The sequence below is a fragment of the Equus asinus genome, chromosome 26 (genome assembly GCF_041296235.1).
Source record: "Equus asinus isolate D_3611 breed Donkey chromosome 26, EquAss-T2T_v2, whole genome shotgun sequence".
NCBI classification, from domain to species: domain Eukaryota; kingdom Metazoa; phylum Chordata; class Mammalia; order Perissodactyla; family Equidae; genus Equus; species Equus asinus.
Genome location: NC_091815.1, coordinates 23,214,985 through 23,234,024, shown reverse-complemented (window position 1 = coordinate 23,234,024; position 19,040 = coordinate 23,214,985). Strand labels below are relative to the sequence as shown.

At 38.3% G+C, this 19,040-nt stretch overlaps 1 protein-coding gene across 1 annotated transcript in view; it reads right to left on the bottom strand.

The window, feature by feature from the left end:
- LOC106836094 (zinc finger protein 30-like) overlaps nt 1-16,709 on the bottom strand; it is a 65,988-nt gene extending 49,279 nt beyond the window's left edge. Inside the window, exons 1-4 of the mRNA XM_070499530.1 lie at nt 16,529-16,709; nt 12,039-12,121; nt 10,049-10,175; nt 8,896-8,991 (exon numbers count right to left, since the gene is read on the bottom strand). Of these exons, the coding sequence (XP_070355631.1) occupies nt 8,896-8,991; nt 10,049-10,175; nt 12,039-12,095 (280 nt within the window). The 5' untranslated portion in view covers nt 12,096-12,121; nt 16,529-16,709. The remainder of the gene's footprint in view (nt 1-8,895; nt 8,992-10,048; nt 10,176-12,038; nt 12,122-16,528) is intronic.
- Between the last annotated feature and the right edge of the window lie 2,331 nt (nt 16,710-19,040).

Below are 19,040 nucleotides of genomic sequence, written 5' to 3'. Positions count from 1 at the left end.
GGAAGGTTTCCGAAGGCTTAGAGAGATTGGAACAGCTTAAGTAAAACAATGTATTCTGGGATTTGTCACATGTAGAAACAACCCAAAAAAACATGACAACCACAGGACAAAAGGCATGTACTAGAAACGGAAGCAGACTGTTGCAAGAACCTTACACATAATATGTAATACTACTTGTGGCCGATTGTGATGCTAAAGATGCACACTATAAAGTCTAAAGTAACTTAAAACAAGGGAATATTTTAATAAACTAATAGTGTAGATAAAACAGAATTCTACAAAATACTGAACTGAGCCCAGAGAAGCAGGAAGAGATAAAATAATATTTAAACTTAAATCCAATCATATTTACAAAAACACTGAATGTAAATATTCTCCACACTCCATTTAAATTAGAAAGAGATGGTTAATTTAGACGAAAACAAGAAAGCAATTATATGCTGTGTATAGCACTCCCATTTTAAATATAAAGATACTAAGAGATAAGAGGAAAAGGATGGTACTAGATATACCACAAAGATGATATGAAGAAGAAAATTGGAGTGTATGTACAAATATCAAGGCACCAATATAAGAAATGAAAGGGGAAGCATCACCAAAGATCTTTAGATGTTTAAAGGATAATAAAGAAATATAAAGACAACTATATCTATAAATTTCACGTTTTAGATTAAATAATTCCTGGAAAGATATAACTTGCCAAAATTGGCTCAAAAACAAATAGAAAATCTGAATAATCCCACATCGATTATGTTAACTGAATTCATTACTAAAAACTTTCACTCAAAGAAAATTTGAAGCCTGGATTGCTTCACCAGTAAATTTTATCAAACTTTTAAGGAATAATAATACCAATCTTACCCCAACTCTTTCATTAAAAGGAGGATTTGAGAATACTACTCAACTGATTTTATAATGTTATATACCAGTTTACACTTGATACCAAAATCTGAGAAAGATACTACATTAAAAAATTATAGACCAATATCAATCACAAATGTACACATAAAAATATAAGTAACCTGAATCTAGCGATATATAAAAAGTGAGTTTAACCCAGGGAGAAATGGTTGGCTAAGATTCAAAAATCAATCAAGATAAAATTTAACTCACTCATTAATAAAATATTAATATTAATAAAAGATAAAAACCATATGATCATTTCATCCAAGAAGAGATACAGATGGTAAGTAAACATATGTAAAGCGCTCAGCATCATTAGTCATCAGAGAAAGGCACATTAAAACTCACCATAGCAAGTACTGGTAAAGAAACCCACCAACTAGAACTCTAAACACTTCTGGTGAAAGTAAAATAGCACAGGCACTCTAACAAGAGTTTGGCAGATTCTTATAAAGCTGTCACACTTAGAATATGACAGAGCCTTCCCAATCCTAGAAATGACGCTAGAGAAATGAAAATTTATGTTCACACGTAAATCTAAACACAATGTTACTAGCAGCTTCATACATAGTCAGCAACATCTGAAAAATAATACAAATGCCCTTCAATTAGTGAATGGATAAACTGTGGGATCCATACAATAGAATACTACTCGCCAATAAAAAGGAACAAACTATTGCTACACAATACTGCTGAATTCCACAAGCATTAAGGTAAGCGAAAGAAGCCAGACTCAGAAGATATATACGATTCTATTTATATGACAATTTGCAAAAGACAAACAGTAGGGACAGAAAATACATGAGCGCTTGCTAGCTGTTAAGGGTAGGTTTATGGTTTGTCCACTCAGTGGCAGAATCGGGGAATTTTTTGAGGTAACAGAACTGCTCTGTATCCTGATTGTGGTAGTAGCTATAGAAATACATGTACTTGTCAAATCCCACAGAACTATACACCCAAAAAAGTGAATTTTACTGAATGTAAAGCTTTGAAGAATAATTACTTCAATAGATTCAGATAAAGCATTTGACAAAATTGAACACCCATTTATAGTAAAGAAATTGCAGCCAACTACGAACAGAAGAAAATTACCTCCATTCCATAAAGGTCACATACAAAAAACCTACTGCAAGACTTCCACTTTCCACGCCAACATGACAAAAACAATAGACACCCAAAACAGGCACACGTCCATACAATGATTTCACTTTAGACCAAGGCGCCAAAGCAATCCAATGGGGGAAAGAAAATTAACTCTTAAACGGTGCTGGAATAACTGGATATTCATAGGGCAAAACATGAGTCGTGAAACGTACTCACACCATAATCAAAAATTAACTCAAAATGGATATAGATCTAAACATAAAAGAAAAAAATTATAAAAGGTCAAGGAAAAACAGGCAAAAAACACTGCCACGTTGGGGCAGGTAAAGATTTCTTGAATAATATATGAAAAACAAATCATAAAAGAAGTATTTGATAAATTGGAATACATGAAAATTAAAAACTTTTGCTCCTTGCAAGATATTGTTAATAAAATTGATAGGTAAGTCACATTCTGGGGAAAAATATTTTTAATGTTACAGAAGGACTAGTATCGAAAATAAAGAACAGTTGCTCTTCAAACATAAGAAAATAATGTTTTCAAATGGATAAAGATTCGGACAAACACTCCAAAAAATACGAATTAAAGTAAATGAAAGAAGCTCAAGATCCTTAGTTATCATGGAAATGCAAATTAAAACTACAATAAGACATCACTACATGCCAACCAGATATAGAATTTAAAGTACTGACAAGACTAAGGATTGGAAAAGATAGGGAGTAAGTGGAAAAGAAGCAGGTAAAATTCCCCAAATTGTTAAACATACAGATACTACCCAACAATTCTACTCTAGGTATTCATACTATAAAAATACAAATATATGCACATACAAGAATTTGCACACAAATGTTCATAACAGCTCTACTCATACATAATAGCCCCAAACTGGAAACAACACAAAAGACCAGCAATAGGTGACCAAAAACACAAATTATGTATGTCTACATAAAATTTGTAGGGTATATCCATACAAAACAATACTACTTAGCAAAAGAAATGAACAAACTACTGACACACACAACAATACAGATGTATCTCAAAATCATTACATTGACCAACAAAGCAAAACATAACAGTACATAAGGGATGATTTCATATTTAAAAAACTATAGAAAAGGCTAATCTAATCTACACTGACAGAAAGTTGGTCAGTGTTGGTTTGGATTTGGGTGGACATGGGGATGAGAATTGATCAGGAAGGGAAACAATGAGAATCTTTCACATAACATAAATGTTGTATATCTTGATTATAGTGGGAAATTTGGGTTGTTTCCACTTTTTGGCTATCATACACAATGCTATGAACACCCATTACAAGTTTTTGTGAGATGTACGTTTCCAATTCTCTTGAGTATGTAGCTAGCTATGAAGGAAACGGATGAGAAGAAAAGCCTGCCCTTTGGTAGCTTGCAAAATAAGTAAATCACAGGGCATGCCAGAAGGTGGAAATTGCTAAGGAAGAAAATGAAGTTAGAAAGGAGGCTTGGGAGGGCTGGGAGAATGGCTCATTGCAAAACCCCACTAAAAGGGTGATATTTGGGCAAAAACAGAAAGGCCGTAAGGGAGTGCACCCTACTGAGCTGTAGGGTAACTCCAACTTTAATGTTGCAAGGAACCAAGAGACTACTTTCCCACGTGGCTGACCGTTTTACATTCCCAACAGCAACACACGGGTGTTCCAATGTCTCCCAATCCTCACCAGCACTTCTTAATCCACTTTTGTCACTGTAGCCATGCTGAAGGGTGTGAAGTTGTCAGTGTTTTTGATGACCATTTCCCTAATGACTAATACTGTTCAGTCATCTTTTCACGTGCTCATCGAAGAGTCACAAACCTTCTTTGGAAAAATGCCTATTCAAGTTAGTTGCCCAACATTTTATGGGGTCAGTTTGTCTTTGCGTTCTAGCTGTAGGAGTTCTTTATAAATTCTGACTACTAGAACCTCGTAGGTATGATTCCCAAGTATTTTCTCCCATTCTGCATGTTGACTTTCCATCTTCTTGACTGTGTCCTGTGAATCCCAAAACTTTTTAAGCTTTATGATGACCTACTTATCTATTTTGTCTTGGTTGCCTGTGTTTTTGGTGTCATATTAAAAAAAAAAAAAACCCTAATTGAAGGTCACAAAGATTTACTCATATACTTCCTTCTAAAAGATTTGGTTTAAGCACTTACATTTAGGTCTTTGATCTAATTTGTGTTAATTTTTGTAGTTGGTGGGAAGTGGAAGTCCAACTCCATTGTTTTGCATGTGAATATACACTTGACCTAGAACCATTTGTTGAAAAGATTCTTCCCCTCCTCCACTTCCCTCAATGAACGGGGTTGACATCCTCATTAAAAAAGTAAATGACCATACATATATTGGTTTATTTAAGGACTCTCAACTAAATTCCACTTATATACACGTGTTCATCATCATGCCAGGACCACACTGCTTTGATTACTGCAGCTTTGCAGTAAAGTTTGAAATTAGAAAAAGTGATTCCTCTTACTTTCGTCTTTCTAAAGCTTTTTTTTTTTTTCACAATTCTGGATCCCTTGTACTTCCATATAATTTTTAGAATCAGCTTGTCAATTTCCATAATCAAGCCAGCTGGGATTTTGATACAGATTGTGGTGAACATCTACATCAACTGGGGAAGTACCATCTTAACAATATTAAGTATTTTGTTTCCTTAATATGGGATGTCCTTCCATTTATTTATATATTCTTTTCTTTCTTGATATTTTTAGTGTTCAGCCTTACACTTCTTTTATTAAATTTGCTCCTAAGATTTTAATCTTTTTGATGCTACTGTAAACAGAATTCTTTGCTTAATTTCACTTTTGGATTATTAATTCCAAGTGTACAGAAATATAATTGGTTTTTGTATACTGATCTTGTATCCTGCTACCTTGCTCAACTCATGTATTAGCTCTATTTGTTTTTCCTGTGGATTCCTTAGGATTTTCTATATACCAGATCATATCACAGACAAAGAGACCTAGTTTTGTTCTTCTTTTCCAATCTACATGACTTTTATTTCATTTTCTTGCCTAATTGCCCTAGCTACTAATGCTGAATAGAGGTGTTAGAGTGGTTATCCTCTTGTTCCTGATTTTACGGGAACATCTTTTAGTCTTTCACCATTAAGTATATTAGCTGCATTTTGTAGTCGGCCTTTATCAGGTTGCAGAAGTCTTCTACTCCTACTCTGTTGAGAGTTTTTATCTTGAAAGGGTACTGGATTTATCAAGTGCTTTTCCTGCATTTGTTGGCAGGATCACGTAGTTTTTGACCTTTAGTGACAAGATGTATTACATTAATTCATTTTCCTTTATTGAGGCAACCTCATTTGGTCATGATGTATAATCCTTTTTATATGTTGCTGCATTTGGTTTCCTAGTTTGGCTGAACCTTTTGCATATATCCTCATAAGAGATATTGGTCCATAGGTTCCCTTTCTTGTCTTTGCCTGGTCATGTATCATCGTAACACTGGCCTCAAGGAATGAGTTGGGAAGTGTTCGCCCATCTAGGATTTTCAAAAGAGTCTGTGAAGGACTGGTGTCAATCCTTATTCAAATGTTTGCTAGACTCCAGATGGGAAGTTATCTAGGTCTGGCCTTTTTCTTGTAGGAAGTTTTTGGCTTATTGCTTCAATATCTTTACTTGTTCTATATATTTATTCAGATTTTCCATTTCTTCTTGTTTCACAGGTGGTATTTGGTGTATTTGTTGGAATGCGTCCATTTCTTCTAGGTTATTCAATTTGTTGGCATTCAATTATCCATAAATTTCCCATACACTCCCGTTTAGGTTTTGTAAGTTCAGTAGAAATGAGTCCTCTTTCATTCCCCATTGTAGTAACTTGAGCTTTCTCTCTTTTTTCTTCTTCCGTCCTAAGGTTTATCAACGTTCTTTAACTCTTCAAAGAACAAACTTTCAGTTTGTTGGTGCTCTCTATTAATTTTGTATTCTCTATTTCATTTACCTGTGTTCTAATCTTTATTATCTCCTTCCTTCTGCTTGGTTTGGGTTTAGTTTGCTCTTCTTTTTCTTGACTCTTAAGGCAGGTTATTGATTTAAGATCTTTTTTAATAGAGGGGTTGACAGCTATAAATTTCCTTCTTTGCACTGTTTTACTTTAATCCCATAAACTTTGTCATGTTGTGTTTCACTTTTCATCCATCACAAAGCATCTCCTAATTCTATTTGTCATTTCTACTTTGACCCAGATTACTTAAGGGTGTGCTGTGTAAATTCCACATATTAAATTTTCCAAATTTCTTTCTCATTAATTTTTCATTTCAGTCTATCTTGGCCAGAGACTATACTTTGTATAATTCAGTCCTTTTAAATTCATTGAGACTTGTTTATGGCCTAACATATGCTCTATCCTGAAGAATGTTCCATATCCACTTAAGAAGAATGTAATCCCGTGTTGTTTTTTTTGAGGAAGATTAGCCCTGAGCTAACTACTGCCAATCCTCCTCTTTGTGCTGAGGAAGACTGGCCCTGAGCTAACATCCATGCCCATCTTCCTCTACTTTTTTATATGTGGGACGCCTACCACAGCATGGCTTTTGACAAGCGGTACCACGTCCACACCCGGGATCCGAACCGGCAAACCCCAGGCCGCCGAGAAGTGGAATGTGGGAACTTAACCCCTGTGCCACCAGGCCAGCCCCAATACTGTTGTTTTTTAGACAGAGTATCCCACCAAACTGTGTTAGGCCTACAAACTTTATAATTTTCTTAAAATCTTCCAGTGACTTCATGATTTTCTGTCTGGTTGTTCTATCTATCATGGAAAGTGAGATACTGTAGTCTCCAAAATTATAGTTGAATGTTCTACTTTTTCCTTAATTCTGTTGAGTTTTAGCTCCATATAGTGTAGAGCTTCTTCACTGATACATATTTGTTAGTGTTACATTGTATTGATGGAATGACTCATACTATTACAAAAATATCCTTCTTTGTTTCTACTAACAGTCTTTTCCTTAAGTCTATTTTTTTTGATATTAGCAGCACTCCAGCTCTCTTTTGGTTACTCTTTGCATACTCTAACCTTTTTCCATCATTTATTTTAACCTATTTGTGTTTTTGACCCTAAAATGTGTTTCTCAGAGATAGAACCTTTTTTGTTTTTAATCCAGTCTGTCAATGTTGGTCTTTTAAATGGAGTATGTACTTAGTTTACATTTAATTACTGATACAATTTATGCCTGAAATTTGGATACTTATTTTCTATATGGTTTAGACGTTTTTCCCCCATTCTAAAAATTATTGCCTTCTTTGGTGTTAAATAGATATGTCCTAGGGTATCAATTGATTTCCCTTACTGTTTCTTTTGCTACATAACTTTTTTAGTTATTTCTTAATGGTTTCTTCGGAATTACACTTAACATCTTAATCTATAACAATCTAGATCAGATTAATACCGACGTAATGACAACAGTATAAAAAAACTATGTTCCTGAATATCGCCATCCCTTCTCGAAGTCATGATAATTTAAATGCTTAGATAAAGAAGAGGGAACGCTACAATCGCAAATTTAGAAAAAGTATTCAGAATTTGATTCTTTCCTCAAAATCGAGGAAAACTAATCTCAAATAAAATGACCAAAAAAATGGCCGAAATACAAGTTCCATACGAGAAGTTAAATTCCTAAAGATAATGATAGTTGTAGAGACAATATAAATACATCTAAAACAAATGCCTTCACAACAGGGGAAAACTACCATGCTATTGAAAAACATGCTAAAAGATAAGAAAATAGTTTGAAATACAAAAGATCATAAACATGAATTAGAACTCAGAATTAGGTAATAAAGATGACAAGAAAACTTCAAATAAATGAAAAAGAAATAATACCAACCTAGAAAGAAATACGAGAATAAATCCACCCAATAAATGTTAACACAAAAAGAATTAAGAAATACTTGGATACGAAAATGAGTAACAAATCTATGGTTGTTTCATCTAGACTTCTGTGTAAGTCTTAGAAATTAAGGAAAAGGTAAAAATGTTTTATAAAAAACCTCAATCGGATTAGGGATCCTAATTACTCTTAGAAAACAATTTTAATTCTTTTTACAAACCACAATGTCTTATAGGATCTGATCCTTCCTAACGTTCTAGCTTCACATCCTGTCAGTCACCACTCACTAACTCTGATCAACCTGCCACTCCTCAAACACACAAACCTCATCCCCCCTTGAGGGCCGTAGCACGTGTGGTTCACTCTCCTTGGAATGTTCTCGCTCACATACTCAAAACCCCTGAGCCCTTACTTCACATCTCTGCACAAACGTCACCTTCTCAGAAAAGGGTTCTTGACCCTGCGACCTCACCTAAATGTGCAGTGTTCTTGGTTAGGGTCCTTCATAACGTATTTCACTGCCTGATACTACTTATCCATGTATTTGTTGTCCCTAACACAGTATGATCCCATCACTGCAGAAACATTCTCTGCCCTACTTACTATTCCTGGACTGACGGTGCCACGTGCAGGGCCCAACTCAGAGGATTCAAATATCTGCCAGATACAGGAATTAATGTAATTTTAGACAATGGAGTCACACCAAAAGAGAGGATCTGGAAAGAATGTCGGTCCAAACTATGTACAGGCAAAATGGCTACACTGCGGAAGAAGGAGAGTGTCGAGCACTAAACTGGGAGGGAAATACGAGAAAAGTAACACGACGAATGGTTAATGAGGTTAAGATGAAGTTCACTGGGTGTCTCATTCTGAGATATTTCCTTCCCCCATCACAAGCCTGTTCTTCACAGAGAAGGGAGCTTCCCAAGCAGGGTTCGCAGGATGTGTTTACCAAGTGTGTCCCCCACTTGGGCCATCACTACACAGAGGACTTCTCCTGCCTGACTTGCTCTCACTTACCTGGACACCATCTTCTTGTTTCTTCCCTTACAACCATCCAGGGCTCCTTTCCTTGCTCCAATAAGGTAATTACACCTGGCTTAGAAATGGCATGACCTGCTTACAGAGAAAAAAAAAGCCACAGGATAGAGAAATAGTCACTAGTCAAGACTTAAAATTATAATTACTATAATCAAAAGATCATAATGATATTCAATATTTTAGAGAAAAACGAGAGAAGTAAAGAATAAGAGATCAGTTTTTGTTATACTGTTTGTTTAAAATGTAAACTCATATGGCCTTTAGCACTAGAGAACAAGCATAAAGATAGTGAAAACACACTCTGGAGCCTGGGATCAATTCCTGTTTGTTGCCTTCCAGCTAGGTACGACCTTGGGCAGTTCACTTAAACCCACTGTACCTTAGTATTCTCATTTATAAAATGGGGGTAATAGTATCACTGTTGGGGGGATTAAATCAGTTAATACTCCCAGTTATTTTAATCAGATCACATAATGTGCCTGCCTACACAGTAGTCACGGTGTTAGCTATTAACATTATTAATGACATGCCCTGAAGTTTCTAGAGTACACAAGAAGAGACAGCTATCGGACATTCATTTCATTTTAACTGTAATTTTCATGGATCACGACTCAAAACCACGCATCAGACCAACTGTGTCTTAGGAAACATTGCTTTTGGCGCTGTTTTAAATGAATTCCAAATACCCAGTCCACCACTACATGAATTACAGAGGCTCTTCCGATAATGAGAGCAACTCAGGACCCGCTCTCAACCCGATATCCCTAGAAGTGGCCCAGACAATAAAATGTATTACAGCAATGTGGAGCACAAACGAACGAGAAACCTGGATCCTGTGACAACGGTTTGACAACGTATGCCACAGACTGCTAATGGAGCTGCTTGGTCAGTAGGGAAGAGAGGCAAATACAAAGACAGAACAGAGGGAGCTAAGAATGTTACTGAGGGATAGGAAAGATAGAGGTGTTTAATGGAGTTGCCATTTCTAACCATGACAAAGCTCACATCACTTCTTCGGGAGGAGGGAAAACAAACTTAAGTAGTTTCTTGAAAGGAAGCCCTGAAAATTGCAGTAGAAAAAACACACAGCCGATACAGAAGATTCTAAATTATCTGAGGCGGATAAACATACCCAGTGAGATGAGGTTTCTATAGTTCTCCATCATCACGTCCTGGTACAAAGTCTTCTGAACAGGGTCGAGACCTTCCCACTCCTGCTGAGAGAAGTCTATGGCCACATCGCTGAACGTCAATGATCCCTGAAACAGGAAATACATGCATTACTGGGGAAACTGAAGAAAATATTTTCAACGTGGGAGCAGAGGAGATGAAGGACTTCTATGCAGGAAAAGAGCAATCTGGAAAACCTGTAGGCTGGAAATCTATGATGTAGGAGGAGACTGAAGCAGAATGCATACATATTTTTAAAGAAGCCTGCTGGTATAGGCAAAACGTCTTCCATACTCTGGGATACTTCTAAATATCAAAATCTTTTGGAAAAGGAGAAAATAATAATGCTTCCCTACTAAATAAATAAGTGTATACAAGAATAATGTAGAAATGGTACCTGCCTCATAAATTCTCAATAAATGTGGGTTATTGAGGAATACTTTTCTTTGAAGGGAAGAGAGACATTTAACCATGGGATGTTTTTATCCAAACTTTAGAAAATTGCATAAAATTAAGACTTCATTCAAGCATCACCTACTTTACTATGTCAAATCTTACCATCAACATTTGACTTGCTTCACTAGATCCATGTATTTTTTGGCATGTGACATTGTATTTTATGGATGTATCATATTTAATAATTTATACAGTTAGATGCACAATTTGGAAAGTCTTCCCCAATTCCAAGATTCTGTTTTCACCTACTACATATGCCATTCAGTTCTGTTGCCATTTACCATTTCTCACTAAACACTTCCTTTATTCTGACTGTGGGAGGGAACTTCACTGGTTACCAATGATCGCCACCTCCTGGTGTTTACGTCTTCAGGAAATCCTCTCCGTTTCAATGTGGGCTGAACCTAGCAAGAGTAATTTGTTCCTAACAAACAGAAAACAGTAAACGTGATGGAATGTCACTTACAACACTAGATTATAAAAGACTAGGATTTCCACATTGCTCGTCCTCTCTTGCTGTCTCACTTGTTCACTCTGAGGAAGCCACCTACCATGCTGTGAGCCACCCTCTGGAGAGGCCCACATAACAACAAACCAAGAGCAATCTCCAGCCAGCGCCTACTGAGGAAGTGAGGCCCCGGTCCAACGGCCCATGAAGCACTGGATCCTGTCAACAAGCACTTGAGTGGGCTTGGAAGCAGATCTGCCCAAAGTTGAGCTCTGAGATGACGCCAACCCTGACTGACACACTGACGGCCTTCTAAGAGACCCAGAGTCACGTGCAGACTCCTGACCCTCTGAAACTGTGAGATAAATGCTTACTGCTTTATGACACTATGTTTCAGGGTAATTAATTATACAGTAGTAGATCATACATTGAGTTAAAGGATATTGAAGAAGGTTGGTCAATTATACAGACGTCACCCAAGCTTAGCATGTCTCATTCAACAACAAAATAGCCTCATGTCTCATGGCTTTCCTACCAAATCCATGAGCTCCATGTTAAAAGCCCCAATCATACACTAATCCATACCAAGCATGAGATTTCTCCCTACATTAAGATTTGGGTCACTCAATGACAAATTTCACCTCATCTTCTGGAAATGTCAGGGATGCAGAATATGTCAGTCTTATTGCGGACAGTTAAACAGAACCACCGTCTGCATCTCACCATACTGCAGACCTGACCCGCACTGCATAAAGCTTTACTTAAAGAACTGAACTGCTTCACTACTCCATGCCTGCCCTCAACAGAAGAATGGGCACTTAAAATACGCTGAATAATTTGGTCAATAATTACATGAACCCCAGTTACTTAAGAATGGGCCACACAGAGAGGGCGCCAGGTAATCTGGCGTCACTGCTCTGTGGAACAAGAGCTGGGAAGCAGGTTATTTGCGGGGCCTTTCTTTTAGGAACTGCAGGAAAATTGATGAAAATACCGATATGACCTAAAAAACACACATATTTCAACAAGGAGATAAACATCAACTTACATGGGCCATGGTTTTAGACCTGCAAGAGCTGACCAGTCCTTTGGGTTCCTCTGCCATTAGAGCAGAGTCCACAAATCCCGGACCTGGGAGAAGAGAAAGACCTTGAGACCAGCTGTGCTTTAGTGTCCCCGCAGGAATTGAGTTAATGTTACCACTATGCTCTTCCACAACATGTTCCCAATCACCTCATCAATATGTCTTTTTAGGTACTGTATTACTCCAAGTATTACACATTCCAGACTTGGCATAGTGCAGACAATTAAAAGAAGTATGATTTCTTCTTTCCAGGACTATGAAGGGGATTTTATTTGTTGAAATGGTGAAACTGCAGAGTATGTTTCAATTTCTACACATTTTACAAGGCAGTATTTGCAGGACACAATAATTTTAATTCTATCTCATGAAAAATTTATGAACACACACAAAAGCAGAGAGTAATAATATTATGAACTGTGATACGTCTGCCACCTAGTTTCAACAACTACTAATCTTTTGTTACGCTTCCTTCATCCGTCTTTTTTTTTCTTGTAGTATTTTAAAACACATCCCAGAGATTTCCCATTATTTTGCCATTTTTTCTGTAATTTCACCCTTAAATATTTCTCTAAAAAATAAGGATGTCTTCTTACATAATCACAATACCAGTATCAAAAGAAGTATTAATTCCTTAATATAATCTAAAATTCAGTCCATCTTCGAAGGTCTTCCAACTGTCTCATAAATGTTTTTATACTTGGTTTGTTCAAATCAGGATCCAAATAAGTTAAACTCTTTACATTTAATAGTTAAATTTCTTAAATCCATTCTTCTCTTTAGATTTTCTTTTCAAGATTTTTGCTTGTTATATAAACCAGCTCGGTAGTCCTGGAGAGTATCCCACATCCTGGGTATTTCTGATGCTTTCTTGTGGTGTCATTTAAATTGTTCCTTTATCCCTGTATTTCCTATTAACTTTGAGATCAAAATGCTTGATTAGATTCTGCTTCATATTTTTTTGCATAAATAGGTCACAAGTGGTGCTTTGTACTTCACAAAGCATCACATCAAGAAGCATATGTCTGCTGACAGACTTTTAGTGATGCTAAGATGGACTTATGAGCTTAGAAGGGAGAAGTCCAATCTTAAAGGAAGTATGATTTTTCACCAAAAAACACCACTTCTAGAAAATTTTTAAAGGAAATAACTATGGAAGTTCACAATGTATAAGCACAAGGATGTTCATCAGAGAATAATTTCTTTTGAGGAAGATTAGCCCTGAGCTAACATCTGCTGCCAATCTTCCTCTTCTTGCTGAGGAAGACTGGCCCTGAGCCAACATCTGTGCCCATCTCCCTCTATTTTATATCTGAGATGCCTCCTACAGTATCGCTTGATAAGCAGTGCGTATGTCCGCACCAGGGATCCGAACGGGCAAACCCTGGGCCCCAAAGCAGAGAATACAAACTTAACTGCTGCGCCACTGGGCTGTCCCCACCAGAGAATAATTTTTGATAGTCCAAAATTAAAAACAGAAAAATCTCACAGCAGGCAAAGAAGTTAAATATATAATGCTCTGCTACACTGTGACATACTGTGCCGTAATTAATAAGGATGATATTAAACCATGCAATTGATGGAAAACAAGATTAAAAGAATTGCTTGGTGAAGATGGTAGGTTTAAAAAAGTATGCATAATTTAAGAGGTGGTATCCAGTTGAAATTAAGAAACAGGCATTGGGGCTGGCCTCATGGCCAAGTCGTTGGTTTTGCGCACTCCGCTTCAGTCACCCCGGGTTCTGCCGGTTCGGATCCACGAGGCAGACAAGGCACTGCTTGTCAAGCCATGCTGAGGTGGCATCCCGCATGGCACAGCCGGAGGGACCTACAGTTGGAGTATACGGCTATGTGCTCGGGGGCCTTTGGGAGAAGAAGAAGAAGAAAAAAAGGACTGGCAACAGATGTTGGCTCAGGTGCCAATCTTAAAAAAAAAAGAAAAGAAACAGGCACTGTTTTCAGACTTTCAGGAAGTGATATTGAGCTCTGAGCTATGAGAGTTAAAAATACCTCAGCGCCTGTTTATTCATCAGCAAAGCAGGGATAAGAGTATCACCTACGACATATGACCATCTTGAAGACTAAAATGTGTATCAGCATGACTAATGGAAATTATCTATCATCATTGAAGATGAAAATTATTCCACGTCCCTGAAACTTTTATTAGAAAAGGAATTTAAGTTTGGTGCTTCCTGTTTTTATTATATTAAAACTATGCTTCTTGGGCTTTCTCTTTCTTATAATCCTAATTTTTAAAATTTAAAGACCTCCACTTGAGAAAACAGAATTCTGCTTAATAAAATCATGAGTTAAAAAAAAGAGAGAGAGAGATTATTAAACAAAAAAAGAGAAAATGTCCCTTTCCTCAGTCCCCAGCAGCTACAGACAGCAAGAAAAACTCTGTTCAGCATCTTAAATTTGTTCCAAGAACAGCACAATAAAACTGAAAACATTAACTGGAGAATGAATCTTATTCTTCTGCACAATAGGAGAGTTATATAAACACTCATAATCTTTATCTTCTGATATAATAACTATGTTTGGAAATATTATTTGCACTTGCAAAACACCTAAAAATCAGAGATTAGTCCTGTTTTTTTCTGAAAGTAATCTGAAATCTCTAAACTACTAATTCTATTTAGTAATATGGTATACTGGTAATAAAGTTTTAAATAACATTTCTATGAACTAAAAGGTTTAACTACTGGAATGTCTTTCAAACAAGAAGTTCCTGGCCCTGTCCTCTTCTCTCTACATGCACAGAGGTATAAAGACACCTATGAACTGAATTAGATTTCTTTTTCAAACTAATAGTTGGACTCTGTTTCCTTTATTTGATTAATTCTATTCTGCTGAAACAAAACCACATGGAAATGGAAAAATAAACACTGGAAAAAATACACTAAAATATTTAAGGTGATTATCTCTAGACAGAAAGATTATGGGTTATTCTCGCTTTCTTAATAAATTTATCAGGAAATAAAATTTTTTTGCAATAAGCCTGCATTCATTCCATCATCATAAATACAACATAAAGATATTTCAAAGTATTGAAAATATTTATAGACATCACTTTGGGAAGAAGCTTTACCTTTCTCATTTAAAAAACATGTAGATATTAGGCCTGTGAAAAAATGGGCTATTATCAACGTGATTGAAACAAATAACCACTTACCTGTTCTTGAAAATTCTTTAGCTGTACTGCATTGGTACAATTAAGAGATATCTCACTATAAATACTTTAACATTAATGGAGACGGATATTGCCTTTACAAATTAATAAGAATATGTACACAAAATAGGCTGAAAAGTTTTGAGTGCACAGAAAATGCCCAATAAATGTGGCTAAACTCCTTCCTTCTCTGAATAACTTATTAAACCAGCATTTTGCAGACAATCCTTGCAAAAAGTTTTCACAAAATTCTCTTTTCAAAATGAGCTGCATATAAATACATAATCAATTTACTGAAGTACTAATATCTACAATATAAAGACAGCTTAACGTTAGATCATACCCATTTTTTTCGTATAATGAGTAATTCTTATGAACAGAATTTTTATTACCTGCATAATATTCTACCCCATGGATGGCAGTGATTTTCTTAACTATTTCCATTATCTTGATCATTAATTTCATGCCAAACCGTACGAACGTATAACAATCTTTGCAGATCAAAAATCCAGATCTAAATCTTTTGGGTTATGTACATCTTAGAAAAATGCATTTTTACAAAGCATAGAGGAATTCTCTATACAACTACGAGGGGTCGGTCTGTGGTCCCCTGTAAACCCACAAATATTAGGGACCCCTGGTCCGAACTCCTGTTCTGAAAAACTTTAGCATTTGTCTAGTAATTAGACGTGCAAACACTCATGACATTAATTTCACACTTTCGATACTTCCGAGCTACAGAAATCTTAAGGGCGAATGATCCAGAATAAACACAGCGCCACAGCGAGCACGACGTCCCACCCTCCACGGCCGCGGCCCTGTGACGGCGAGCAGCCACACGGAAGGGAGAGCCTGGAATCCGGGTCAGACTCGCGGCAGTTCCAGCGCTCGGAGCTCAGGGAACGCGGTCGCTCTCCACCATGCACACGACCCCCGAGAAGCCCCGGGGGGCACAGTCCCCGGGAGGAAGCCTGTTCTTGGAGTCTCCACCCAGATGCCCCCAGGAGCCCGCGGCGGGGACAATTCCTGATCTGCACGCCCGTCCTTTCGGGTCTGCACCTTCTCACCAAGACCTTTTCTCGGGCTCAGTGTTCCCCACGTGCGGCCACATCTCCGCGGCAGCCGAGCGGGGTTGACAGGAGGGCCGAAGAGGCGGGCACCGAGAGGCACGCGCCACCCGACCCCACAGAGCCCCGCAGCCCCCGCGACCCCGTCACCCAGGACGCAGCGCCCCTCCCGGTTCCCAGCCCTGCGCCCCCTCGCTCGGACCCCCGCGGCCCCTCACCCGCTCCCGTCCCGCGGGCTTCGGGTTGCGACGCTGCGTCCTTCCCGCGCGACCCGCGCCCGTCTCCTCCTCACGCGCGGCGCCCACCGGGACGGAAAGGCGCCGAGGCGACGTCCCTGCGCCCGTGGAGGCGGCTCTGGGGTAGCCACAGTCCGTGGGAAGCACCGCCCGCCGCCCCGGAGGCTTCTGGGAGGGCCGGACTTGGCTGCGCAGGCGCAGATCCCGCTGTGCTGGCGGCCGACCTGAGGCCGGGGGTGGCCTCGGGCGTCCCGGAGGAGGAGGCGCGTCCGGGCGGGAGGGACTGGAGGGTTTGGAGAGGGGCTGCGGGGCGCTTCCCTTCCGAGGCCGCAGGCCTGTGTGTGCCGGGCCGCCCTGTGGGATCAGCGCTGTGACCCGAGGACGGTCGCGTGCGAGTTCCTGAAGGTGGGTTCATAATCCAACCAGACTGTGCGTGCGTGTGTTACACGTGTGCGTGAGTGTATCCCTTCCCTAACACGCTCAATGCCACAGGTACTTACTATGGATATTTTTGACTTGAAGCTTCTGAGGTCACATAACTTTATTGGCAAAGCCATGTTTCCAGCTGAGAAATCTTCTCATTGTAGAAAAAAGGAGAATGAATTTTGGTCCCTTTTTCAAGATCACCGATTGCAGGAATTCTCTGCAAGCTAAAGCAAAAAGCAGTACCTTCTTAAACATCTTACAATATTATGTCCACCAGAAATTGACTGTTGCTAAGCAGTTCTTTTCATCCCTCTTTGCTGTATTATGAATTCATAGACTTGACTGTGTTTAAAAGCCCATAGGTTGAGAAAGATCTTTTAATGTATAATGCCTGGTCATGAGATCTCATTGAAAAATACTTTGCTTCTCAGTTGTTTGGACAGTGAAGATAAATTACGGTCTGAGGATCAAAATCTGAGCAGAATCAAGGCTGCATCCCTATGTACCTAGATTCTTGAGAAGGTTCAGGAAAGGTGAAATGGAAAGTTCTCATCAAAGGATGCCCTTACATTAGTTACCAGCATCACAACATTTTAAATATGCAAGCCATGCACAAAGTAACATTTCAAAAAGTATATGAAGTTTAAATGAAAATGTGAGCAACCTCTTCTGCCATATATTTCAGACATAGAGTAGCTAACAGAATCCACAACATTTTGATTTTGGTGTGTATCCTTCCAGATAAGTTATTTTCAAATAAAATATGCAGATACACATATAAATATATATAATATGCTTATGCAGTTACAAATACTGTGTATGTTGTAAGCATACATAAGTATATATTTTTTTCACACAAATGTGTTTCCAAATCAGCATATAAGGAATGTAATAATTTTCAACAACTGCAAAGCTACAGTATGTGTAACTCAACCCCCTTTTAAGAAACAAAACTCTACCAGTAGATAATTAAGGACTTTCCTGTTTTTTTCTTACAAACAATATTCCAATTAATAGTCCTCCATTAACTTCAGTTTGCACATTTGTAGGCTTATATGTCAGTTAAATTCTCAAAAATGGATTTGCTGTTTGTATTTTAACTTGTGATGTTGACAGATTTCTCATCCTGATTATACCATTTTCTATTTTCACAGCAGTGTATGAATGTCTTTTTCTGCTACCAACATTTTCCACTTTAACTCTCAGTTCTTATTGTAATGTTCCCCTGTCTCCCAACCTGAAGAAATTATCTCAAAGACTCCTTTTCCCTCTGAGTCAACACTCAATGAGTATTCCTTACCTGTAATTTTAGCCTCATCTGTTTTATAAATAGAGCAAAAGTATAATATTATTCCTTTTAGATTTTTAGGCTTAGTAAAATAAAATTTCAGTCACAGACTAAGTTTATTTTTAGTAGCTCAACTGCTGACAGTGCATAAAAACTATGCTGCCAACATAGCTAGCACTTCTATTTGAAGGTTGATTGAGCTTTGTAAAAATCCTATTCCGTGCAGATGCTGACAACTCATGGAATAGTGGTACAAATGAGTAGGAAGGTGTTTTGTCAGCCACTGCTGATGGATGGAGTCCTGCCCCAGGGTTCTGGAGCTGTCTGAACACATGACACCCAGACACTAGATAGATGAGATTGAAGCAGTTTATTAGTCACATATCCTCACATCCTAGTGGAGGAGGACACCACGTGCCTCAGGGTGGTGTCGTCTGGGAGCAGAGTAAAACAAGAGCCACGGGAGCAGGATTTATTCTAACAAGAGGAGGAGGTGCCCTCTGTTTCCTGTGGGAGGATGTGGTTGGTTTGATTAAGTTTGTGGCTGTTAGGGAGATGAATCACTTCAGTTGATGACCAGGTGGGTGCAGATGGTCTGGCTGATATGGGAACTCACTGGGTGAGTGCATTTCCCCCTGGCTGCTGGGCATATCTTGTGAGAACAGGGGAACTCAGGGTTAGGCTTTTGGATCTCTCTGAGGTTCAAAGATACCAAAGATTACAGCACATGTAATTTTAGGCCTTACACTACAAGAGAAAGAAGACGTGAAATATTTGCTC